Below are 26,958 nucleotides of genomic sequence, written 5' to 3' on the forward strand. Positions count from 1 at the left end.
AGTGTTCGCCTTGTGGCACCATACACTGTCAAGAAGAATCACGGGATGCAGTACCAGAAGAAAACACTATTGGGAGCTCCGACCTTGCACCACTTCCGTCTTGACCTCCATTTGTCATTTGTGTTTCCTAAACATTCTGTTAGGGCACTTGAACTGGCCCCACTTTCAGGCAGTACATACAGAAACTGTCATTTCAATATTTAAAAAAGAGATGGTGGGACCTGATGGGACTCAAACCCACAACCTTCAAAATACCAACTAAAAATAGCTTAACCATTAGGCTACAGTGCTGATTCAATGATCAACTTTTTTTTTTCCATGTGAATTTTGGTTTCATCAACTACTCACAAATAACGGCCTAACAGGGTGAATGCCTGCAAGGTGTGATACCTGCGAACCAAACTTACACTACCAAATACACTATGTGATCGAAAGTATCCAGAGACCCCCAAAAACATACATTTTTCATATTAGGTGAATTGTGCTGCCACCTACTTCCAGGTACTCCATATCAGCAACCTCAGTAGTCATTAGACATCGTGAGAGAGCAGAATGGGGTGCTCCGCAGAACTCACGGACTTCGAATGTGGTCAGGTGATTGGCTGTCACTTGTGTCATACGTCTGTATACAAGATTTCCACACTCCTAAACATCTCTAGGTCCACTGTTTCCAATGTGATAGTGGAAAGGAAACGTGAAGGGACACGTACAGCACAAAACCATACAGGCCGGCAGACATCTTTCCAGACCATCACACAGGAATTCCGACTTCGTGTCAGGCCTCACTGACCAACATCAATACCTCTCCTCAGTGCAGCAGTCCATGAAGAATGGGCTGCCATTCCCCAGGAAACCTTCCAGAACCTGACTGAATGTAGGCCTGTGAGAATGGAAGCCGTCGTCAAGGCTAAGGGTGGGCCAACACCATATTGAATTCCAGCATTACCGATGGAGGATGCCACGAACTTGCAAGTCATTTCCAGCGAGGCGTTCGGATACTTTAGATAACGTAGTGTAGGTATTTCCAAAAAGTCAGTCGTCTCGAATCTCCCCTTGTAAGTCAATTCAAATGTCATATGTTTCCTAAATATGCCATGTTTCTCCCACTATACTGCTTTAGATGAGGTATTAAATCATCTCTAAGAACCTCTAAGTAAATAAATTAACTTTCAACTTAATTTTCTCCCTTCTATAGTACCTTGGCATGAGCAATGCCTCAGTCACACATCAAGTTGTAATTTTAGCTCACGGCAAATTTGCATAGTACTGATGTTATGAAAGTGAATCAATGACACTGACCCAAAATAATAATTATTAACTTATATTGCCATTAGTTATGTGTGGTATTAGGGTTAATGTGTTCTAAATGATTCTTTCAACATGAGAGTCACTGAGTGTTATGGAAACAAAAATAATATTGTGTTTCATATTCAAGTGAAGCAGTAAATTAAAAAAAAACAAATATTTACCCTTTGAGGAGTATGAATGGGGGCCATTGTGTCCAAGTCTGTCATTGGAAACTCTATTCCTTTCTGCTTCAGATCATGATAGACTTGTACTACTCCAGAAAGTTCCGTCTGGTGCCGGAAAGCATCTGCCCAACTCTGTATTAGACTTAGGACCTTCTCCTGTATTGCCGTAGGTGGATCATTCTTGGGACCTGTAAGCATCCATCTTACAAATCTATACACACAACTTACAACTTTGGTACTAAAAATAATAAATTCTACCTTGTATCTGCAAAAAGCATTTCTTAAGGAACTGAGATGAGTATATCTACACTGCAGGAAAAGACAGATTGTTACTTACCATAAAAAAGACACGTTAAGTTGCAGACAGGCACAATTAGAAGGCACTTACACAAAGCCTTCATCAGTAAAAGAGAGATACACACCATTCACACACACAAGCAAACAAACCTCATGCACACATGATTGCCAACTCCAGCATCTTGGGCTGGAATGCAAGTATCATAAGGGATGCAAGCAGCAATCTGGAGTGGGAGGGGGAGAGGGAAGGGATAGTAGTGTATGAGTGGGGAGAGAGATGAGCACTGGCTGGTGGAGCGTGCAGTAACTAGAAAGTCAACAGACGCAGTGTCAGGATATTGTGGGGTAGGAACGTGGGGGAAAAAAGGAGCAAAAATGGAGGGGAGTGGAAAAAGACAGCATATGCATTGGCTGAGAGCAGCAAATAAACAGGGTGGGACATGAGAATGGAGAGGAGATGACAGGGTGGAGGGGGAGGAAACTTTTGGGTGGAGGGTGTTGGGACAGTATGTTACATTAGGTTGAGGCCAGGAATGGAGAATGTATTGTAAGGATGACTCCCATCTGTGCAGTTCAGAAGCTGGTGGTGGTAAGAAGGATCCAGATGGCTCAGGTAGTGAAGCAGCCATTGAAATGAAGTGTATTATGTTCAACTATATGTTGTGCTCAAGGTGGTCTACGTTGCTCTTGGCCACAGTTTGGTGGTGGTTGTTTATCCTGGTTGACAGCTGGTTGGTAGTCATACAAATATAAAAAGCTGTGTGATCACTGCAGCAGAGCTGGTAAATGACTTGGCTGCTTTCAAAGGTGGCCCAGCCCTGATGGGGTATGATAAACCTGTGATTGGTTTGGAACATGAAGTGCTGGGTGAGTGGAATGGGCAGGTTTTGCACCTGGATCTTCCACAGGAATATGATCCTTGTGGCAAGGGGTTGAGATTGGAAGTAGGAGCGGCATAGGAATGGACTAGGATGTTGTGGAGGTTGGGTAGGTGATGGAACACCACTTCAAGAGGGGTAGGAAGCATGTTGAATAGGATGTCCCTCATTGCAGGGCACTTTGAGAGGTAACCAAAGCACAACGTGTCTGCAGCTGACATAACACACTTTGCTTCAATGGCTGCTTCACTACCCAAGCCATATGAATCCTCTCTCCATCACCAGTTTTTCTGAACTGCACAGGTGAGTGTTATCCTTACAACACATTCTCCACTTTCATAATCATCCCGGTCTAAACCTAAGGTAACATATTGTCCCCACACCCTCCACCCAACAGTTTCCACCCCTCTATCCCATCATCTCCTCCCCATTCTCATGTCCCATCCTGTTTATTTGCTGCCCTGTTCTGCCAATGCTTCCACCCATCTTTCTCTGCTCCTCTTTTGCTCCTTTTTTTTCCACCTCCCTGTCCCACAACCTCCTGATGCTGTGCCTGTTGGTATTCTAGTCCCTGCACACTCTACCAGACAGTGTTTCTCTCTCTCTCTCTCTCTCTCTCTCTCTCTCTCTCTCTCTCTCTCTCTCTCTCTCTCCCTCCTTTGCCATACACTACTATCCCCCCCCCCCCCCCCACACTGCTACTTGTGTCCCACGTGATAGCTACATTCCAGTCTGAGATGCTGGAGTTGGTGGTCACGTGTGCTTGAGATGTGCCTGCATGTGTATATGAATGGTGCGTGTGTGTGTGTGTGTGTGTGTGTGTGTGTGTGTGTGTTCCTGATGAAGGCTGTGGCCGAAAATTTAAGTAAGTGTCTTTTAATTGTGTCAGTCTGCAACTTAACGTGTCTTCTTTACACTTTACAGTAAGGAGCAATCTGTCTTTTTCCTATTTTATTGATATTCCTACCTGGAGTTTCTATTGTTTGAGATGAGTATATGTTACTTACCAATCAATTTTACCAGTTCCTGGACAAACTCCTTGTTGCACGCTAGAATATGGAACCTTTTGCCACAATTTTTGACACAGGTCTCTAATACCTGAAACACGCAGTACAGAGAGTATGGTAACATTGATGAATAGCTCAATGACAAAGTTTCCCTACAAAAATGCACTCAATAATAATAATTAACAATGTCACAAAGCCTATGTGAGAAGAGTTTGAATAAACTTCTGAAATTAGATATGTGGTTGGGAGGTGAGGGGTGGAGGGTTTTGGTGGAGGTGAAAGTGGGAGGGGTAGGGGGACAAGCACGCAAAAATAACAGAACAACATTGTACAATCACACTTCTGAGAGAAGGACTACACATTCATGAATGTGTATAAAAATGCTTACACGCACTGTAATCAAAATCTGTAAATAAAATTGAAATATCTTTTCAGACTCACCGTCAGAGTATACATCACAACAGTGTAATTCTTCCCTGCATTTTGTTGCAGACGTTTACGAATAGCTTTAATAGCATCTTTTGGTCCATCTTCTGTGTCATTTATTATGTCACATATTTCCATGTTAAGTGCCCAATTCTCTGAAGCCAATGATGCATCTGTTGCCTGCTCTGTTGAAATATAAAATAAAAATTAGGACATTTTCTAATGAATGGTGTGATACAATGATTTATTATGTAATTCAAATGCAAGAAAATAACAAATAATTTTGTGCTTGTAATTTGAATACAAGTACTATTCCAGTTTTTTTTTTTTTTTTTAATAAAAGAATCTTCTAGTCAACGATTTAGATTCCAATTATTCAGCAGTCCAGTACCTGGAAACAGGGAAATTTGAAGAGATTTTGAAATTGAATGCTGATGAATAACTTCATGCCACATGACCTGATATGTCAATCTCATTATCCCTCCCATAAGTTGCTTGGTACTTGCAAAAACAGATATAGCCTGCTAGGGACACAGCCATTATTGTAATTAATATTCAGAAAAAGCAACCACAGTTGCACATGCTAAGTCACCTTGTGTTTGACTGTGGTACTGACAGGGTGCTTTTAACTCATTTACGAGTTGTGACTTCTGAACTTCTTACGAGTTGCCACCAGTGCAAAGAATATCTGATGATGCTTTACATAAGTGAAATTGGTTATAGTGAATAAAACTGTACATAATGTGTGACTGTTTTAGTTGAATATTAATTTTTGGTACTTTCTGAACTAATAACACTGTACTGTGATATGTGGAAACTCCCCCTCCCCCACCCAAAAACAAGAAAGATTAAAAATAAGAACTCAAGTTCATTCCTCATCATAGCATTAGACACACACACACACACACACACACACACACACACAAAATCCTGATACTGCTGATCCCTCCAAAAAGCAACTTAGGAGTACAGCACTTTTCACTCAGTATTACCCTGGACTTGAATGTATTAATCAGCTACTTTGACTTTCCTAAAATCATGTTGTGAAATGTGGTCCATTTTGTCTGACATTTTGCCCATCACACCCAAAATAGCTTTTTGTTGCCTTCCCAATCTAGATAAATATCCTTAGCAGACCCTATGGTCCTTCTGCATTTATCTCCCAACCCTACAGCTCCTACCACTGTGACCATTCCCACAGTAATGCCTTATGAATACTCTACCAGCAGGGGAACTTATGAAACATATACTATCAAAGGTAGAAACACCTGTGAAACAACACATGCAGTATACCAACTGTTACATAAACACCGTTCACCTTTTACTTCATCATGACTACCACCAGGTTATCAGTTAGGATAAATGGGCATAGGGAGAGAGCGTTTACTCTCAACATTCAATATGCTGCTGCAGAGCATGCTCTATAACATGACAAGTCATGACCATGGTGTCTGTTTCACCACACATGGTATCTGTATTCTTTCCTCAGACACCAACTTCTCAGAACTCCACAGGTGGGAACTGCTGCTATAACATGTCCTTGGTTCTCGCCACCCATCTGGCCTTAATTTACATTAATTTCTTAAGATTCAATATTTCTTCTCAGTAACCATTCCTTTCTTTATTCCCTTTTATTTTTCTATATCTTCCATTTTCTGACCTATTTATTTTTTGCTGCCCCCCACCTCCTCCCCCCATTACATAAAATGCAGTTAGATAGTGTTTCACTCTCATTAACTTTTACACAATGTTTTTGTTTCGGCAGTAATCTCTGTCTTGCATATTGCCCTATCTTCCACCTTTAAGTTCTCAGCTTTCCAAATCTCATTCAGTGCATTTCCCAACAATCAGTCTTTCCTTCTCATGTCATCTGGTAAGTCTATCCTGACCCACGGTTCTCAGTGATTTTTCTGAACTGTACCACTTTTCCTAAACCTCACCAGTCCTTTCCATTCACCCTTCTTCCTCCCCACTAAACCCTTTTGCCAAGAGGAGTAGCCACCGGCTCCAAAAGCTTGCAAACTTTAATACCTTTGTAAGTGTATTCTCCTGCCACCACTTGGAGAGCAGATTTTTTATCTATCCAATTACATTATATTTTGAAAAAATGATTATTTTCCTAATGAATACTCTGACAAAGAGTATAAGTCCAGTCACTGAGCAGCAGCCATTACTAAATTGTTATCTTTTACTCACTACTTCTCCACCAAAGGATTTTCTATTATTATTTTTGTAGTATTATAACAATGCCACATGTCAATCTTTTTCTTACAGGTGAAGCTAAGCAACACAATGCAGGCACCCCACTATGAGCTTAGCCAAATTGCACTTGTTGAAAGTATCAGCGGCAAGCACGAACAGTCGGAACAGAAAATGAAAGTTATTGTAATAACTGGGTAAAATTGAAATGAAGGATAGGTATAGGAACTGGAGCCAACTAGGAACTTCAAATGGCTTTGTAATAAGAGTTAGGTATTTACTAAGTAAAGCAGTTATCATTCTGAACATTAATTTTAACACAACATTCATTTACAGGTAACCTAATAGGATACAGGACTCGTATGTCACATGACTGTGAACCAGCTCATGCAATTTTATGGTAGACAATTAAACACAAAATGCAAACCAAGGTGCACTTGACATTCGTGACTAACAAAAAGCACTGTAACCAGTGCAGGATATATGTAGGGTCGGAAAAAATTCTAGGCTCAATCACAGGCTAAAAACAGGCTCATTAAACTTCAGTTACACAATAAATCAGTCTAATCTAAAAGCCGTAAATTCAACTAAATACCTAGGTATTACAATTACAAACAACTTAAATTGGAAAGAACACATAGAAAATGTTGTGGGGAAGGCTAACCACAGGCTGTGTTTTATTGGCAGGACACTTAGAAAATGTAACAGTCCTACTAAGGAGACTGCCTACACCACACTTGTCCGTCCTCTTTTAGAATACTGCTGTGTGGTGTGGCATCCTTACCAGGTAGGACTGACAGAGTACATTGAAACAGTTCAAAGACAGGCAGCACTTCTGTATTACTGCGAAATACGGGAGAGAGTGTCACACAAATGATATAGGATTTTGGCTGGAAATCATTAAAAGAAAGGCGTTTTTCATTGCAATGGAATCTTCTCACAAAGTTCCAATCACCAACTTTCTCCTCTGAATGCGAAAATACTTTGTTGACACCGACCTACATAAGGCGGAATGATTACCACAATAAAATACGGGAAATCAGAGCTCGTATGGAAAGATATAGGTGTTCATTCTTTCCGCGCACTATACGAGATTAGAATAATTGAGAATTGTGAAGGTGGTTTGATGAACCCACTGCCAGGCACTTAAATGTGATTTGCAGAGTATCCATGTAGATGAAAACATATTTATCTCTCTCGAACATTTTTCCAAACATCCCTAATTACTATGGAAGCAATGCAAAAATCTACATGCATGATGTCAGATTTAAGAATGACATCCATCATGCATTTAAAAAAATCTGTGATTGGCCCAAATGTATGTTAAGTGTGCTTCCCACTGAGTTTAAACAATTAAGAACCTGAGAACCCAATTTCTACACTAAATTAGCCAGTTTCTATTTTACTGATGAGTTTTTGAATGTGAGATTACCAAAATACATGAGTATCATAAAAAATTTCATGTTTTGCAGTGTACCATGTATTTTATATAAGATGATGTTCTCATATACCTGTTGTTTAGTTAGTGTATACAGGGTGTTACAAAAAGGTACGGCCAAACTTTCAGGAAACATTCCTCACAGACAAAGAAAGAAAATATGTTATGTGGACATGTGTCCGGAAACACTTACTTGCCATGTTAGAGCTCATTTTATTACTTCTCTTCAAATCACATTAATCATGGAATCGAAACACACAGCAACAGAACGTACCAGCATGACTTCAAACACTTTGTTACAGGAAGAGTCTCTACATTTGGTACCGGGGTTGTGTAGACAAGAGCTTTCAAACGCCCCCATAAATGAAAGTCAAGAGTGTTGAGGTCAGGAGAGCGTGGAGGCCATGGAATTGGTCCGCCTCTACCAATCCATCGGTCACCGAATCTGTTGTTGAGAAGCGTACGAACACTTTGACTGAAATGTGCGGGAGCTCCATCGTGCATGAACCACATGTTGTGTCGTACTTGTAAAGGCACATGTTATAGCAGCACAGGTAGAGTATCCCGTATGAGATCATGATAACGTGCTCCACTGAGCGTAGGTGGAAGAACATGCGGCCCAATCAAGACATCACCAACAATGCCTGCCCAAATGTTCACAGAAAATCTGTGTTGATGACATGATTGCACAATTGCATGCGGATTCTCGTCAACCCACACATGTTGACTGAAAATTTACAATTTGATCACGTTGGAATGAAGCCTCATCCGTAAAGAGAGCATTTGCACTGTAATGAGGATTGACACATTGTTGGATGAACCACTCGCAGAAGTGTACCCGTAGAGGCCAATCAGCTGCTGATAGTGCCTGCACACACTGTACATGGTACGGAAACAACTGGTTCTCCTGTAGCACTCTCCATACAGTGACGTGGTCAACGTTACCTTGTACAGCAGCAACTTCTCTGACGTTGACGTTAGGGTTATCGTCAACTGCATGAAGAATTGCCTTGTCCATTGCAGGTGTCCTCGTCGTTCTAGGTCTTCCCCAGTCGCGAATCATAGGCTGGAATGTTCCGTGCTCCCTAAGATGATGATCAATTGCTTCTAACGTCTTCCTGTTGAGAGACCTTCATTCTGGAAATCTGTCTCGATACAAACGTACCGCGCCATGGCTATTGCCCCATGCTAATCCATACATCTAATGGGCATCTGCAACTCCGCATTTGTAAACATTGCAAGGAAAGCAAAACCACGTTCGTGACAAACACTAACCTGTTGATGCTACGTACTGATGTGCTTGATGCTAGTACTGTAGAGCAATGAGTTGCATGTCAACACAAGCACCGAAGTCAAAATTACCTTCCTTCAATTGGGCCAACTGGCGGTGAATCGAGGAAGTACAGTACATACTGAGAAAACTAAAGTGAGCTCTAACATGGAAATTAAGCGTTTCTGGACACATGTCCAGATAACATCTTTTCTTTATTTGTGTGTGAGGAATGTTTCCCGAAAGTTTGGCCGTACCTTTTTGTAACACCCTGTATATTACTGTAATGACAGATGAGTTTGTGAATACAAGTATGTGAAATAAATGGTGGTGCAAGGGATAAAAATGAAGGAAAAGGAGGCAGCAGGTGTATGGATGTGATACACAGGTGCCAGAGCTGATTCGAGGGTAAGTCAATTATTATTCACAATTTAGTTATATTTTTGCTTATTTTGGTAGTACTGTCATTTTACTTTGATGATGCATTCTTTGTTTATTTGTTGTTATATCTTTGCAATTTTCAAGCCGCTAGGTTAGTTTCGTTACTGCTGCCCTGTTGTTAATCATGGCTGCTCTGCTGTCTATTTGCACCAAAGAAGAGCAACGTTCAGTGATTGGTTTTTTGTGGTCGAAAGGCGTATCAGGGGCTGAAATTCACCGAAGACTTTCGGTACAGTACAGGAACAGAGTTTTGCCACAACAGAGTGTCTATGAATGGATTGAAAAATTCCGAAATGGTCGCACGAGTGTTACACATGATGAAGGAGCTGGACGACCGTTTACCGCCACAAATGAAGAAACCATTAAGCCTTCACGTGAAATGATTCTCTTAGTAAGACAAATAACTATTGATGAAGTGGCACATTGTCTGCAAATTATTCATGGTTCTGCCTATGAAATCATCCACAACAGACTTCGGTTGCATAAAGTTTGTGCAACATGGCTCCCAAGGCAACACACACAGTTGCATAAACAAACACGCTTGGAAATCTGCAAAAAGCATTTGGACATGATATGGCAACAAAAGGAACAACTTCTTAAACAGGATCATTACTGGTGATGAAACATGGATCCACCATTATGAGCTGGAGAGTAAACAGCACAGTATGGAGTGGAAACAACCAAATTCGCCGTGCAAGAAAAAGTTTAAGACCCAACTGTCCCCAGGAAAACTGATGCTTATGTTTTTTTTTTGACACACAAGGTCCAGTATTGGAACACTGTGTGGAAAAGTGCACAACAATAAACAGTGTACATTACAGTGAGATGCTTACTGCCAGGCTAAAGCCTGCAATTTGAACAAACACCAAGGATTGCTGTCAAAAGGTGTTGTTTTGTTGCATGACAATGCCCGTCTGCATACTGCTGCCCACACTGTTTAAATGCTCCAGAAACTCAGATCTGAAGAACTGGATCATCCTCCATATAGTATCGATCTTGCCCCTTCTGACTAACACTTGCTTGGTCCACTCAAGCAGGCATTAAGGGGCCGTCAAAGCAGTGAAAGAAGCGGTGCATTCCTGGCTCACAGCTCAACTGAGAACCTTGTTTTTTTAGGGCATCAGGAAGCTGGTACAACGATGGACCAAGCACGTTAAACGCAAGGAGACTATGTCGAAAAATTACGTTCTTGTAAGTTTCCTACTTGATTACAATAAAATTTTATAACTACTTTGTGGATAATAATTGACTTACCCTCAGAGTTCGTGTGACACACAGTGACAGTGACATCATGGAGGTGTGGATTGAGAGGAGATGAGGATAGAGGAAGGGAGACTGTTGAGTAGCAGCGAGTTAGTTGAGATTGAGGTCAGGAGGATTAAGGGATTGAAAGATGTGTTTCAAGGATAGCTCCCATCTATGTAATTCAGAAAAGCTATCGCTGGCAGTTTCCAATGCATGAGTTGTGAAGCAACCACTGAAATTAAGCATGTTGTGTGTAGCAGCGAGTTCTGCAACTGAGTGATCAGCTCTGCTCTTTGTCAAGTTTAGTGGTGGCCACTCATTGAGGTGGACAGCTAGTTGGTGGTAATGCTCTCATAAAATGCTGTGCAGAAACTGCAGCAGAAATGATATATGAAATGGCTGCTCTTACTGGTGGTCCTATCTCTTATAGGCCAGGACAAGCCCGTGGGAGGGTGGGTGGGTGAACCTGGCATATCTTGCACCTGGATTTTCCACAGGAATGGGAGATGGAGTGGCATAGGGATGGACAGGATGTTGTACAGGTTGGGTAAATGGCAGAATACCAATTTAGGAGAGGTGGGAAGGATTATGGGTAGATGCTCCTCATTTCCAGGTATGCTGATAGATGGTCAAAGCTGTGGAAAAGATATGGTTCAATTGCTTCAGTCTTTAATGATGCTGTATAAAAAGGGGGGAGGAGGAGTTGCTCCCCTGCAACTGCTTTGTGAGGGTGCTGAGAGATTCATGGATGCATGAGGATTATGTGCGGGAGATCTGTATGAGGATTAGGTTTTGGGGATAGTGCTTGTCTATGAAGGCCTTTGTGAGACCTCCAGAATACTGGGCAAGTGAATTCTCATCTATGCAGATATGTCGTCCACAGGTAGCCAGGTTACATAGGAGCAGTTATTAAGTGTGGAAGGGATGACATCTCTTAAATTGCAGGTAATTTGGTGGTTAGTGTGCTTGATATGGACAGAAGTGTGGATAGAGCCATCAGAGAGGTTGATGTCAATGTCCAGGAAGCTAGCATGTTGTGCTGAGTAGGTGCAGATGAAGTGAATAGCTGTGGGGAAATGGGATAGGGTATCTTGACCCTGGGTCCACATCATGAAGATACCCTGTACTCATTCCTCCAGACAGACCAAACTTCTCAACAACTGCAAGTAACTCCTATACAGACAGGAGTGTGCCACAAGAGAAGCTATCAATTAGGTTTGAATACTAGGCACTTATCGTGCAACTTTTCCAGTTCTGCTGAAAGTCGACTGAAAATGAAATCTTCTAAACAGTGAACATATTTCTGTACAATGCTTAAGGAAGTATTACGGAAGTGAATATTGTTTTTCTGTTTACTGTTCACTGAATAAAGTTGTGGTTTCTTTTTAATGAGCTAATCGTTTCAACAACATATGCCTTGACAAAATATATGTACCAGGATGGCAGAGTTAGAATTCCGAGACACCTGAACAACACTCTACATGTAGTTTGTGAACTGAATCACATATTAGTCCGACCACCCTTTTCTTGGCTAGGAAAATTCTTGATGAGTGCACAGAGTTGCTCCAAAATAGTACAAAAAACTAAAAAACAATGAAAGTAATCTAGGTAATCAAGCCTTCACTTTTCAGCATTACAGGCAGTGGAGGTTATTCTTATAATGAAGCCAGCAGCATTCAGTTTTTACACAAGTTATTAAATGTGATTCCTCCATCCAAGCTTTGCATCAATCCTCCGTCCTATGAATTTAAAACAGTCGACTTCACTGACTGATCAACTTGGAATAATAAAATTTTACTTTTACGGGACTTATGTGTCACAGACTGTATATATTGGATTTTATTGTGGTTAATCGTTAATCAGTCTCTGAAAGGCACATGCAGATGTTACCAATCACCCTATTAGCTATGCCATGTACATTACATTCAATGTCCTTTCACAGTAACACTTGTGTCATTTCCAAAGATAAAAACTTTTAGTCATCTGTCATGTCTGGTGGCAGATCACTGATACAGGTTTATATCAATAACAAAAATGGAACCAGAACAGAACCCTAAACACCTCTCACTGTATGTGACCCCAGTTAGCTTCAAATCTATCTTTCTGTATTTGAGGAATTTCTTCTTTTTCCCATACTAGATTCACGAGTTTCTGGGTGTTCCTTTCTAACTCTGAGTCTCCGTGCTTGAAAAGTTCTGCTGGAATGCCATCTGTTACTGTAACCTCATTGCAGTTCACACCTCTTCTAAGGTAGTTGCGTCCACACTGTTGTCTGGATCCTCTTCCTCCAGTATTTCTGATGGGTTTCTCAGTACAACTTGTCTTGTATTAAGGAGTATATCAAAGTGGCAACACCACTTCTCACATATCTCCTTCTCTTCTCTTATAATTCTGCCCTTCTAATCTTTTATCAAACTTGTCCTGCCCTCGAAAGGTTTCCGTCTCTTAATCATCTCTCTATAAAATTTCCTTGCCTTGTTTGAACTTCTCAGAGCTCCATTTCTTCAATATTTACCTTAATCCACTTGCTCTTTTTCTTTTGATGGGTCCTTTTTTCAATTCTCCTTTTTTCTTTATATTCTTCCATTACCCTCCTGCTACAATGTAGTTGTTCAAATGGCTCTGAGCACTATGGCACTCAACTGCTGAGGTCATAAGTCCCCTAGAACTTAGAACTACTTAAACCTGACTAACCTAAGGACATCACACACATCCATGCCCGAAGCAGGATTCGAACCTGAGACCGTAGCGGTCGTGCGATTCCAGACTGTAGAGCCTAGAAACCCTCGGCCACTCCGGCCGGCAATGTAGTTGTAAATCCTTCTGTATGCTTCATTTCTTTTCATCTGTTACCGTTTCACATTCGGTATTGAGCCATGAGATTCTTGTTTGCCTTATGCTGTTCTGAAGTATCTTGCTTGCTGTTATCTGCAGTCATTTTTATCTTTTCCCATTGATCTTCAATGTTGTGACATTCTCCAGCATTTTCAAATGCCTGAATTATTTTCTCCTGGTATTGTTTTCTTGCTTCCTCTGATTCTAAAGCTGTGATGTTATATTTCTGTGTCTTGGGCTGGGTTTCTTTCACTGTGTTAGATATTTTTGCCCTCACCCATGCCCAAACTAGGAAGTGATACGTATCTATATTTGGACCTCTTAAACTCCTTTAATCCAATGAGACTGACTTGTGCATTGCATCAATTAATACATGATTGATCCATTTTGTTGTATTTCTATCTGGTGCTGTCCATGTCCCCTTACTAATTTCCTTGTGTGGGAACAATATGAAGCCTACCATCATGTTGCTAGACGTTGCAAATGGTATTAAAATAGTTCCGTTGTCAAGTCTATAGATGTGCTCTCTTCAAACCTGGGCATTTAGGTCTCATATCATACACCAGACATTCATCATAAGCTCTTTCCAGAGATTCGCAGATAGCTGCTTTCACCTCATACTCTTGATTCTTCAGTTGGTGCATGAGCATTAATTATGGAGTAATTGAAGAATTTCCGTTTTATCCTAAAAATTGATAGACTTGGGTTTACTGCATTGAATCCTGTTACAAAGTGCTTTAGTTGGTGATGCACCACAAATCCTGTCCCGAACTCAGGGTTCCTTTCGCTACAGTTATAAAATAAGTTTGCCTCTTTCACCCGATTGGAGACCAGCAGCTTCGTGCAGGATTATATTTTCTAAAACAGATTCTTTTTGTTATTGCATTTGTTACTTGTATTCCACGGATTCTGATGAGAGGGGTCTCTAGTATGTGGAAAGAAGTGAAATACATATACACTCCTGGAAATGGAAAAAAGAACACATTGACACCGGTGTGTCAGACCCACCATACTTGCTCCGGACACTGCGAGAGGGCTGTACAAGCAATAATCACACGCGCGGCACAGCGGACACACCAGGAACCGCGTTGTTGGCCGTCAAATGGCGCTAGCTGCGCAGCATTTGTGCACCGCCGCCGTCAGTGTCAGCCAGTTTGTCGTGGCATACGGAGCTCCATCGCAGTCTTTAACACTGGTAGCATGCCGCGACAGCGTGGACGTGAACCGTATGTGAAGTTGACGGACTTTGAGCGAGGGCGTATAGTGGGCATGCGGGAGACCGGGTGGACGTACCGCCGAATTGCTGAACACGTGCGGCGTGAGGTCTCCACAGTACATCGATGTTGTCGCCAGTGGTCGGCGGAAGGTGCACGTAGGATCCTACGCAGTGCCGTAGGGGACCGCACCGCCACTTCCCAGCAATTTAGGGACACTGTTGCTCCTGGGGTATCGGCGAGGACCATTTGCAACCGTCTCCATGAAGCTCGGCTACGGTCCCGCACACCGTTAGGCCATCTTCCGCTCACGCCCCAACATCGTGCAGCCCGCCTCCAGTGGTGTCGCAACAGGCATGAATGGAGGGACGAATGGAGTCGTGTCGTCTTCAGCGATGAGAGTCGCTTCTGCCTTGGTGCCAATGATGGTCGTATGCGTGTTTGGCGCCGTGCAGGTGAGCGCCACAATCAGGACTGCATACGACCGAGGCACACAGGGCCAACACCCGGCATCATGGTGTGGGGAGCGATCTCTTACACTGGCCGCACACATCTGGTGATCATCGAGGGGACACTGAATAGTGCACGGTACATCCAAACCGTCATCGAACCCATCGTTCTACCATTCCTAGACCGGCAAGGGAACTTGCTGTTCCAACAGGACAATGCACGTCCACATGTATCCCGTGCCACCCAACGTGCTCTAGAAGGTGTAAGTCAACTACCCTGGCCAGCAAGATCTCCGGATGTGTCCCCCATTGAGCATGTTTGGGACTGGATGAAGCGTCGTCTCACGCGGTCTGCACGTCCAGCACGAACGCTGGTCCAACTGAGGCGCCAGGTGGAAATGGCATGGCAAGCCGTTCTACAGGACTACATCCAGCATCTCTACGATCGTCTCCATGGGAGAATAGCAGCCTGCATTGCTGTGAAAGGTGGATATACACTATACTAGTGCCGACATTGTGCATGCTCTGTTGCCTGTGTCTATGTGCCTGTGGTTCTGTCAGTGTGATCATGTGATGTATCTGACCCCAGGAATGTGTCAATAAAGTTTCCCCTTCCTGGGACAATGAATTCACGGTGTTCTTATTTCAATTTCCAGGAGTGTATTTTATTCAAGTGCAATACAATGAAAAATGATTATTACAGGTAATTTTGGTTATAAAATAACCTGCAACATTTAGAAGCCTCTAAGATAATCTACAATGGTGTAATAAGAGTTATTCAATATGCAATTATTTAATTCAATCTTAAACCAGACTACATCACCCAAAAGATATTTAACACATTGTGGCACATCGCTGAACACATGTGTACCGCATATTGCCATTAACTTGTGCCTTATCCTCAGCTAATATCATCCTGTTTTATATATGTAAAGATTAGTTCTGTACTGTATCTGACATATCCTATTTTGTTGAGTCAAATGGTCAAAGGATGAATAAATAAACAAATAAATAAATGATACAAATTATGGCCTCACTCTGATCTTCCTTATAGCCTACAGTTACACTGTTGATAACCTGTAACCATCAACTACGTTGAAATTATTATTTAGTTGTTTGCATAGTTTATAACATCTTCCTCTAGTACAATTTGCTGACAGAGCCCAGCTCAATTGGCAAAAATGGGAAGTCTATTTCTGTATGCAATCATGAAGCTTCAATTATCATTTGCTTCATGGATATGGTAACACATTTTGCTATAAAAAGGAAGAGGAAGAAGAGTTGTCAAGGAGAAAGATTTCCAGTTTGTTTTCAAATTTTACTTTGCTATCTGACACATTTTGTGTCACTGGGTAAGTGATCACAAAAATTCTTTTCGCTTCTGGTACTGTAATTATCCACATCACTGTTCCTGCTGAAATGTAGTGGATTATTTAGAATAAATTTCATGAGGGAATAAATATATTGTGAAGCAATAGTCAGAATGCCCAACTCCTTAAACAAATGTCTACAAGATGATTGTTGACATCACATATTACTCTTACAACCTGTTGTTGAGCAATGAAGACTTACTTTCTTAAAGATGAGTCACCCCAGAACATTATTCCATATGACATTATTGCATGAAAGATATGCAAAATATATCAGCTTACTGATTTCTCTCTTCCCAAGTTTTGCAATAATCCTAAGAGCAAATGTGACTGAACTAAGTTGTTTTAGGAGTTTCAAAATGTGCTTTTTCCAGTTTTAATTCTCATCTATATGGACACCTAAGAATTTTGAAGTTTCCACTCTATTTACTACAGTACTTCCCCACCACTTGTTACACGTATTATTGGTGTAGTATCCCTAGGTGTGCAGAACTGAATATGCTGTGTCTTTTCACCATTTCTTCTGTTTCTGTATGTTTGCTTGGACTTATTACAATACAAACATCATCTGCACAAGGAATCAATTCTGCTTGTTGTGTATTAGATGGAAGATCATTTACATATAAGAGGAACAATAGTGGGCCTAATGTTGAGTCTTGTTGAACCTCGTAATCTCTCCAGTCAGATGAATCTTGCCTGCTTACATTGGCTGAATGATTAACTCACTGCCTCACTGTTGTGACTCACCGATCTTTCAAAGTGCTGCCAGACAGTTACATGTGTACTCTACATGTGGCGCTGTCTGCCAGCCATGCAGCAGCAGTGCCACCTAAGCGGCCAGCCAGCCAGTGGCCGCTAAACTTGGACTCAGTTATGATTTGACTGTTAAAGTGTACACACATCTTACTCTTTTTACTTGATAGGTGACTTTCATGTATTGTGTCTTCCTTGAAATATATTTGTTCAACTTGACATTATAACAATTGGCAACGAGGGTGGGATTTTTCTTTTCCATTGTTGACCCACATGTTTCCATTGCTACTTTAGAGCAACTATTGCAAGGTCTCATAGAACAGCAAACGCTTCTCACAAATGAGATTCGTGATTTTGTCACAGCATCAAATGCAGGGCGTTTCTCGTCGTTCTCTCTACCTACTTTTCCTCCTTAGGACGAGACGGCGGAAGACTGGTTCTGATTACGAAAAACGTCTTCGACAGCACTTCTTGGCATTTCATGTTGCGGACAAACAAACATGTAAGTCTCTGTTCCTTTCATGGATCTCATCTCAAATGTATCGGTTGTTGTCGCAATTGTCTCCTTCGAAAGATCTTGCGTCTTTGTCCTTTGCTGAAATGTGCTCACTTCTGTCCATCTATTTTCAAAAGCAAACGCATGTGGTAGCCTCTCGTGATGCTTTTTATCGTTGTCAAAAACAACCGAACCAATCCTATCGCGCTTGGGCTGCTGAAATTCACGGCCTCAGTAGAAAGTGTCAATTTGTTATTGAAGTTCACAAAGAATCCTACGCCGATTCCAAGGTACGGGATGCTATTACCCGATCGGCGCCTGACAAAGAAGTTGGGCAACGTGCCCTTCAATTGGCAAATTCGAATCCAGATGAAGTCCTATCCATCGCTTAGTCTTTTGAAATTACTCGCACTGCTGGAGTGCAAATAAAGGCATGGGTGACGTCGGGGAAATACAACCTCTGTGCGATGTTCACGAAGCAGTGGCTGCAGTACGCTTCCAAGCGCAGCCTCGGCCTAACTGTAAACAAACCTCAAAGAAACTGCAGCACAACCAACGGGAACTTCCTTCATGTCTGCGGTGTTTTACGAAACATTCATGAAAAGATTGTCCACAACGTTGAGCTGTGTGTCAAAAATGCAAAAAGAAGGGTCATGTGTCACCCGTTTGCAAATCCGACCGCATGCATGATGTTCATGAACACGACGGTGATTCTGTTTCTGTGTTGTCTGTCAATTGTACTTCTTCCCTTTCAGGAAGTTATTCCTCACTGTCCAAATACTTGCTCAAGATGTTCGCATGCACGTGGGTACTGGTTCTGCTGCCACTATCATCAATTCTCAGACGTATCTTCAGTTGGGTTCTCCAATCCTGTCACCTGTCACTAGGCAATTACGGACTTACAATAAGCAGAAGATTTCCCTCTTGGGACAATTTGATGCTGAGATGTCTTATAAATCTGTCGTTCACACTGTTCCTATATTTGTGGTCGACCACAGTAATGCAGAGAATCTTTTTGGTTTCAATGCCTTTCGCGTTTTTGGGTTCTCCATACATGAGCCTGTCAATATCGTCTCTGATGCTATTCCTTATGCTCAATTGGATTCCTTGTTGATGACATTTTCGTCCCTTTCTTCTCCTGGGTTAGGCCATGCAAACAACTTTGGAGCTCATATCACGCTAAAACCCACTTCTCGGCCTAAGTTTTTTCGGGCTCGGCCCATTCTTGTGGCCCTTCGTGATCAGGTCAAACGAGAGCTGGATCGGCTCACTGCTTCAGGGGTCTTGCTTCCTGTCACTTCCAGTGAGTGGTCCTCTCCTGTTGTTGTCGTTGCTAAGCCAAATGATGATATTCATCTCTGTGTCAATTTCAAAGGCACTGTAAATGCTCAATGCCTCATCGACACTTACCCTATGCACCGACCTGAAGAACTGTTCACTAAACTTGCTGTAGGCCAGTATTTTTCTAAACTTGACCTGTCAGAAGCTTATCATCAACTTCCTCTTGAGCTGATTCCCGGCAGTTTCTGGTCCTTGACACGCCTTTTGGCCTCTATCAATACCATAGATTGCCATTCGGCATTGCCAGCAAACCTGCTCTCTTTCAGCGATTCTTGGAACAATTATTGCTCCCTGTCCCTGGGCATATCAATTACATGGACGACATTGTTGTCACTGGCTCCACCACTGAAGAACATCTTCAAAATCTCCGCACACCTTTTCATGTCTTACAGACTGTCGGTCTTAAGTGTAATCTTCAGAAATCAAACTTTTTTCAGGCATCTAGCATGTCCCTGGGGTTTCAACACTCTCGGGATGGTATTCGTCCGCTTCAGCAAACTGTCGCTGCGATCGATGCCCTTCCTCGCCCTACATCTGTTAAGGTACTGCAGGCCTTCTTGGGGAAAATAGCATACTATCACAAGTTTTTACCGTCTGCTGCTTCGGTGGCTCAGCCGTTGCATCACCTGTTGCATAAAAACATGCCTTTTCACTGGTCTGCATCGTCCGATGCGGTTTTCCAGAAACTGAAGACTATGCTGAAACAGGCCCGTGCCTGGCTACTTATCAACCTGGCCAACATCTTGTTCTTGGCACGGACGCCTCTCAATATGGGGTCGGTGCAGTCCTTGTGCACCGTTTTTCTGACAGTTATGAACAACCCATTGCTTATGCCTCCAAAATGCTCATGGATCCCCAACAAAAGTATTCTCAAATTGAAAAAGAAGCTTTGGCCATTATTTATGCTCTTCATAAGTTTGGTGTTTTTCTCGATGGCTCAAAATTTCATCTTGTTACGGATCACAAACCACTTGTTTCCTTGTTTCATGCAAATGCTGATGCTCTGTCTCGCCTTCCTGTGGGTCCTGATCAGGCATTTGATAGGGACGAACTTTTGTGTTTCCACCTGGATGTTGCCGAGCAGCGGGTTGTGGACGGGTTCCCCATCATCGGGGACCGGCTGGCAGCTGCTACAGGTTCTGACCCTACCCTCGCCCGGGTTTTACACTGTATTCAGAAGGGTTGGCCAGATCGTCAGTCCGCTAAGACTTCAAATCCATTGCGGAACCTCTACGCTTTGCGTTACCAGCTCACAACTAGGGATGGTGTCATCCTCCTTTCCACCGAAAATGCTTCGCCACGTGTTGTGGTACCTGTGTCTTTGCGTGCTTCGGTCTTGCACCTCCTTCACCAAGGGCACTGGGGTGTCTCTCACACAAAATCTCTGGTGCACTGTCATGTGTACTGGCCGGAATCGACTATGAAATCACACACATGGTCGCTGGCTGCGGCCCTTGTGCCACCACCCAAAAGTCATCTTTGTCACCGTGGCCTTCGCCCTGGGAGCGTATTCATGCTGACTTCGCGGGACCCTTTTTAGGTACTTATTGGCTTCTCGTTATTGACGCCTACTCTAACTTTCCTTTCATTGTCCGTTGCACGTTGCCTACCACCGCGGCAACCGCCAATGCTCTGGCTCGCATCTTCTCTTTGGAAGGCCTTCCCTCTAATCTTGTTACTGATAATGATCCGCAATTTGACTCTTCTGATTTTGCAGATTTTTGTGCCCGTCGCGGCTTCATGCATGTAATGGCCCCTACGTTCCATCCACAGTCGAACGGTGATGCTGAAAAACTGGTCCGCACATTTAAGGCTCAGATGAGGAAACTCCTGACTTCTTCTGCTAATAATGCACTTTTACAATTTCTGATTTATTACCGTTTCAACCCCATGGGCGACCACAGCCCGGTTGAGCTCTTACATGGCTGACAGCCCCGCACGCTACTTTATCTTCTGCGGACTTCCACCTCACGGTCGCAGGTGCCTTCGCTTGGCCAGTTCACTGCCAACAACCTTGTATGGGTATGGGGATATGGCAGGCGGCCAAAATGTAGTGATGGCTGCATCTTATGACACCATGGCCGACACTTGTATGAAATCCAGACGGACACGGGTGTTGCAGTGCGTCATTCGAACCAGGTTTGGTCTCGTGTGTTGGCAACGCCTGTTCCAGATGCCGCTACTACACCTTCGGCTCTACCTGATGCTCGGGATACTGGAATCTCTCATTACTCACCACGAAGTCCTCTCACCATCATATCGGTGCCCGCACAAGAACTGATGCCACCAGGAGACGTGTCCATGCAGGAACCAGATGACCATCATCTGTCGGAGCAACTCTACTCGCTTCCTTCTCCTACGGACGCAGACACATCACCCATGTCTCCTGTTATAACAACCAGACTTGCTGCAACGAGCAGATTGGTGCACGGGGCCCCAGCAGATTCGGCCCCCACGTCTCCTGTCATCTCGACCCGTTATCATCGAGGACACTTCCGTCCGTATGGGAAGCCTCGTCCTCAAGACTTTACGGCCAGTCAAACAACACCTATGGACGTTAGAAATCTACGGGCCACCTCCATCAAGACCTGTGCAAAAAATTCAAAGGGGGGAAAAGTGTTGTGACTCGACGATCTTTCAAAGTGCCGTCGCACAGTTACGCGCGTCCTCTACATGCGGCGCTACCTGCCAGCCATGCAGCAGCAGCAACGCCACCTAAGCGGCCGGCCAGCCAGCGACTGCTAGACTTGGACTCAGTTATGATTTGACTGTTAAAGTGTACACACATCTTACTCTTTTTACTTGATCGGTGACTTTCATGTATTGTGTCTTCCTTGAAATATATTTGTTCAACTTGACATTATAACACTCATAGTGTGTGAAAACAAAGATCAACAAAAAGAATCGCCTTTATAAATGTCGCAAACTGGAGATAAGTTTTGGCCTTTGTCCAGTAAGTGAACTCGGTCCAGAAATCCATTCTGTTGTGTAATAGTAAACATGGATCAACAGAATGAGGTTCACTGTTGATCTAAATTGCAAAAATCTTGCTTGGCAACACTCATAAAATTAGTTGTCAACACTATTATTGCACTTTGACCACATGTATTAATCTTACCTCGCAGATAGGCAGCATATATTATCAGTTACTGCAGCCAACAAAGTAAGCACAAGGAAAGATGCTGCTGTTGACATTAATTTATAGAAGATAGGAACCAATCGTGATGGAAAAGTTTGAAAGTGTGTTATGACAGTATAAAGAAAAGGACCAAAGAAGTTGAAATGCTTACACAGAGGTGGCAATTTTCCCAGGCCTACTGTTATGGAAAGTGGACAGAAGCTAATTGCATCCCTGAAGCCACAGTTTATTCCTATTTCTGTTCATGCAGTAATTATTCTAATCTCATCCTCACGATCCCATTGTGAGTCATTCTTATGGAGTTGTACTATATGCCGAGAGTCATAAATTTAAAGCCGGTTCCCGAAACTTTGTTAAAAGACTTTCTCAGTATAGTTTATGTCTCATTTTCAAGAATTTGCCACCTCAGTTCAGTATCTCTGTCAATCTCCCATGGATCAAATAAACATGTGGCCACTCATGCTGCCCTTCTCTGTATACGTTCAATATCCCCTGAGGTACACGTCCCACACACTTGAGCAATAGTTTACAACTAGTTGTCCAAGTTATCTGTATGCAATCTCCTCTGCAGTCAGATTGCATTTCCCCAGTATACTACCAATAAACCAAAGTCTACACCTAGTTTACCCACAGTTGAGCAAATGTCATAATTCCATTTCATATCCCTAAAAATGGTTACATTCAGGTATTTGTATGAGTTGGCCAATTCCAACAATGACTCACTGATATTATAGTCATAAAATAATACATTTTTCCGTTTAGTAAAGTGCAAAATATTAAATTTTTGAACATTTAAAGCAAGTTGCCAATCTTTGTACCACTTTGAAATCTTATCAAGATCCGACTGTTCAATATTCATGAGACTTCTTTCACACTGTACTTCATCATAGACAACAACATCATCTGCAAAAAGTGTGAGGTTACTGTTAATATTGTCTGCGAGGACATCAATATATAACATGAACAGCAAGGATCCCAACACACATTGCTGGGTCACAACCAAATTTACTTCTACATCAGACAGTGCCTCTCCATCCATGATAACATGCTGTGTTTCCCCTACCAAAAAGTCCTCAATCCAGACACAAATGTCACTTGGTTCCCCATATGATCATGCTTTTAACAATAAACTTAGGTGTGGCACTGAGTCAAATGCATTTGGAAATCAGGAAATACTCCACATACCTGACTACCTTAACCAAAGCTTTCACTATGTCATGTGAGAAAAACGCAAGTTGAAAAATTTGTTAACACTGAGTATAGATTTAAGTGTCAGGAAATCGTTTCTCAAAGTATTTGTATGGAGTGTAGCCGTGTGTGGAAATGAAGCATGGACGATAAATAGTTTAGACGAGAAGAGAATAGAAGCTTTTGAAATGTGGTGCTACAGAAGAATGCTGAAGATTAGATGGGTAGATCACATAACTAATGAGGAGGTATTGAATAAAATTGGAGAGAAGAAAAATTTGTGGCACAACTTGACCAGGTGAAGGGATCGGTTGGTAGGACATGTTCTGAGGCATCAAGGCATCACCAATTTAGTATTGGAGGGCAGCGTGGAGGGTAAAAATCGTAGAGGGAGACCAAGAGATGACTACACTAAGCAGATTCAGAAGGATGTAGGTACTAGGAGATGAAGAAGCTTGCACAGGATAGAGTAGCATGGAGAGCTGCATCAAACCAGTCTCTGTACTGAAGACCACGTCAACAACAACAACAACAACGTGTTTCACTTGATAAATGTTTTCTGAATCCATGTTAGCTGCCATTGAGGAGGTCATTCTCTTCAAGATACTTCATTATATTTGAGCTCAAAATATGTTCCAAGATTCTACAACAGATCAATATTAAGGATATTGGATGTTAGTTTTGTGGATCACTTTGAGTACCCTTCTTGTAGACGGGTTGACCTATGCTTTTTACCAGTAATTGAGCACAATTTTATGTTCAAGGAATATATCTAGATTATGGTTAGAATACGGACTAGCTTGGTTGCAAATTTAATATAGAGTCTGATAGAGATTCCATAGGCCTGGAATCTTTGTTCAGTTTTAATGATCTCAGCTGTTTCGCCATACTGATGACATTAATACTTATATCATTCCTCTTTTCAATGGTACAAGGATTAAATTGGGGCATTTATCCTGGGTTTTTCTTTGTAAATGAGCATCTGAAAATGGAGTGAAAAATTTCAGCTTTTGCTTCACTACCCTAAATTTCAGTTTCTGTCTCATTCACTACGGACTGAACACTACGTTTGATGCCACAAACAGCCTTTACACATGACAGAATTTCTTTGGGTTTTGTAAAATATCATTTGGCAATATTCTGCTACAGTAGCCACTGAATGCATCACACATCGCTCTCTTAACAGAAAAATGCATTTCATTCAGCATCTCTCTAAGCTGTGCTTTCCACCTATTATGTAGCAATCTCTGTTTCTTTGGAAGTTTCTTTACAGTGACTGTAAGCGAAGATCCTTCACATTATGGACTGTTCTACTGGGTACATATCTATCCAGTGCACGGTCAACCATTCTTTTAAACGTGAGCCACAGTTCCTCTACATGCTCCTGCCTGTACTGAAACCTTCGAGAAATGACACTACTGATTTTGTTATCTAGCTTACTGAACGTATATCTTTCTGCTTGTTTTAGTTGTACTTTGTGCTTTGGTAATCATTGCTACCACAACTATGTCATGGTAACTGATACCAGTTTTGATGTGGACATACTCAAAGAGACCAGGTGTATTTGTTGCCATAAGATCAAATATATTCTTGTTGTGAATGAGGCTCCTAATATGTTCTAGGTAGTTTTCAGTGAAGGCAATTAGTAATGTTTCACATGATGTATTATAACACCTACCACTAACAAAACAAAAGTCACCACTGTTGATTATAATATGACTGGGGAACTTACTTACAAGTGAACTTCAATTTATCTAGGAGAATACTGTGAGTCAAACAGTCAAAATGCCTTGGATGGTTCACAGATAATACCAACAACCACTATTTTATTATTTAATGCTAGTAAAATTGGACGAGTGAACATGTAAATGGGATTCTCAGTAGAGCAACTCTTCTGAAACCTAAACTGTGGTATTCTGAGGAGATACTATTCTAGAACACACCACCTTTTCAAATATTTTGGAAAACGGACAAATAACTGATGCAATAACCCGAAAATGTAAATGTATTTTCGTATGAGCACGATATTCTACTTCCTATATAAATGATTATCAATAGAACACTGATTGAGGCTGCTGGATAAAGTATGACAGTATTTATAGTTTGTATACTCTATTACATGTAAATGATGTGATAAATGTGTTCTCCAAAGTGTACTGCATGTATGCAAATTATTATTTACTTGTTCATAGAGCATGCATAAAGCCAACGCATTAGTTCACTATAAAATGTTAAATTACATTTATTATATTAATTTGTACAACAGTGTTGTGCGTATGCAGTATGGTATTCTGGCGATTCCTGTACCACACGGGTGATAGATCCAAATGGACGATAATAAACTAAACTTAATGGTGCGGGCACGAGTCTAGAGTTAACGTGACTATTGCAATGCGTTTCGTAACACGTAAATAATGGCGCTAAAATGCCACAATGTGACATGTCTCTCTCTAAACCTAGGGATGCGCAGTGCTGCTAGAGCCAAGATGCAAAACTAATGTAAACAAGGGGCAGTTGAACGAACAGTCTAGTGCTTAAAAAGAGGTGCTAATGACACTGTGAACCGGTTAGCTTCTAATTACATAACATACTTATGAAAAAAAATGGGCTCCTATGGTGAAACCTGGGATGATAGATACTATAGATGCTTTATTTTAACCTTCGGGGAGAGATGACAACAAGTTAACAATGTCGAAAACCTATTTTCTTATATTTTATTAATTTCATCGCAGTTATTTTGCTATGAATGACGTCGTAATGTCAGTTGTCAAACCATAAGTAGTGTGAATACTTCACTGGAGTATGACGCCGAAAACTCTATCTAGAAGCTCAAGATACAAGCTTGCAATTAATGTAATTGTATAGCTGCGCCCGTGTCACAGGAAATAAACCTAAATATCTACATAACATAAAGCTAAAGCAAGCAGATCGATTGTCATTTGTCATTCGAAGCGAGCTGAATATTGCTTATGAATTCTGCGCAAATATGTCACCTTATCTCTATTCTTTGACGGTGACGATTGTACACTTCTTACATAAAAACACGACATTATTAAATGTTGAGTACATGTGAAATTACCTATTCTCTGCCCCACAGGCGTAGCAAACGGATTACCTCCGAAGAACGACATGTTTCACTGACAAATGAATCATGTGACGTAGCTCACGCCCTCACAGCAAAAGTCAATGGGAGAGAAACGTCACTGTGTGTACATTAAAGTAACCTCAAAATGGAGTGTGTTGCGAGGAGACTATGAAATAGTGTTTGTGTATGGTAACATTCCTATTTTCGTATTATGTGTGATTTCATAAAGAAGCGGTGCAGAACAACTGTTCTATGTTGTTTCGACTACACACCACGGAAAATGTGTCGGAAAATTTTTATATTTTCGTCATGCAGTGCGCACTGTGCACCAACAAAATAAAATTCTTGAGGACAATAACCACTTCTCAAGTTGCTAGAATGTAATAAAGTTCCATATTTTTGAGTGGAGAGTAAT

General features: G+C 41.8%; 1 protein-coding gene across 2 annotated transcripts in view; it reads right to left on the bottom strand.

The window, feature by feature from the left end:
* Positions 1-26,673, bottom strand: part of LOC126356282 (target of Myb protein 1) — a 130,139-nt gene extending 103,466 nt beyond the window's left edge. For both annotated transcript variants that reach the window (XM_050007153.1, XM_050007152.1), the window contains exons 1-4: positions 26,538-26,673; positions 4,096-4,265; positions 3,655-3,745; positions 1,470-1,660 (exon numbers count right to left, since the gene is read on the bottom strand). In XM_050007153.1, coding sequence (XP_049863110.1) covers positions 1,470-1,660; positions 3,655-3,745; positions 4,096-4,265; positions 26,538-26,589 — 504 coding nt within the window. In that variant the 5' untranslated portion in view covers positions 26,590-26,673. The remainder of the gene's footprint in view (positions 1-1,469; positions 1,661-3,654; positions 3,746-4,095; positions 4,266-26,537) is intronic.
* Between the last annotated feature and the right edge of the window lie 285 nt (positions 26,674-26,958).

This window comes from Schistocerca gregaria, chromosome 3 (genome assembly GCF_023897955.1).
Source record: "Schistocerca gregaria isolate iqSchGreg1 chromosome 3, iqSchGreg1.2, whole genome shotgun sequence".
NCBI lineage: Eukaryota > Metazoa > Arthropoda > Insecta > Orthoptera > Acrididae > Schistocerca > Schistocerca gregaria.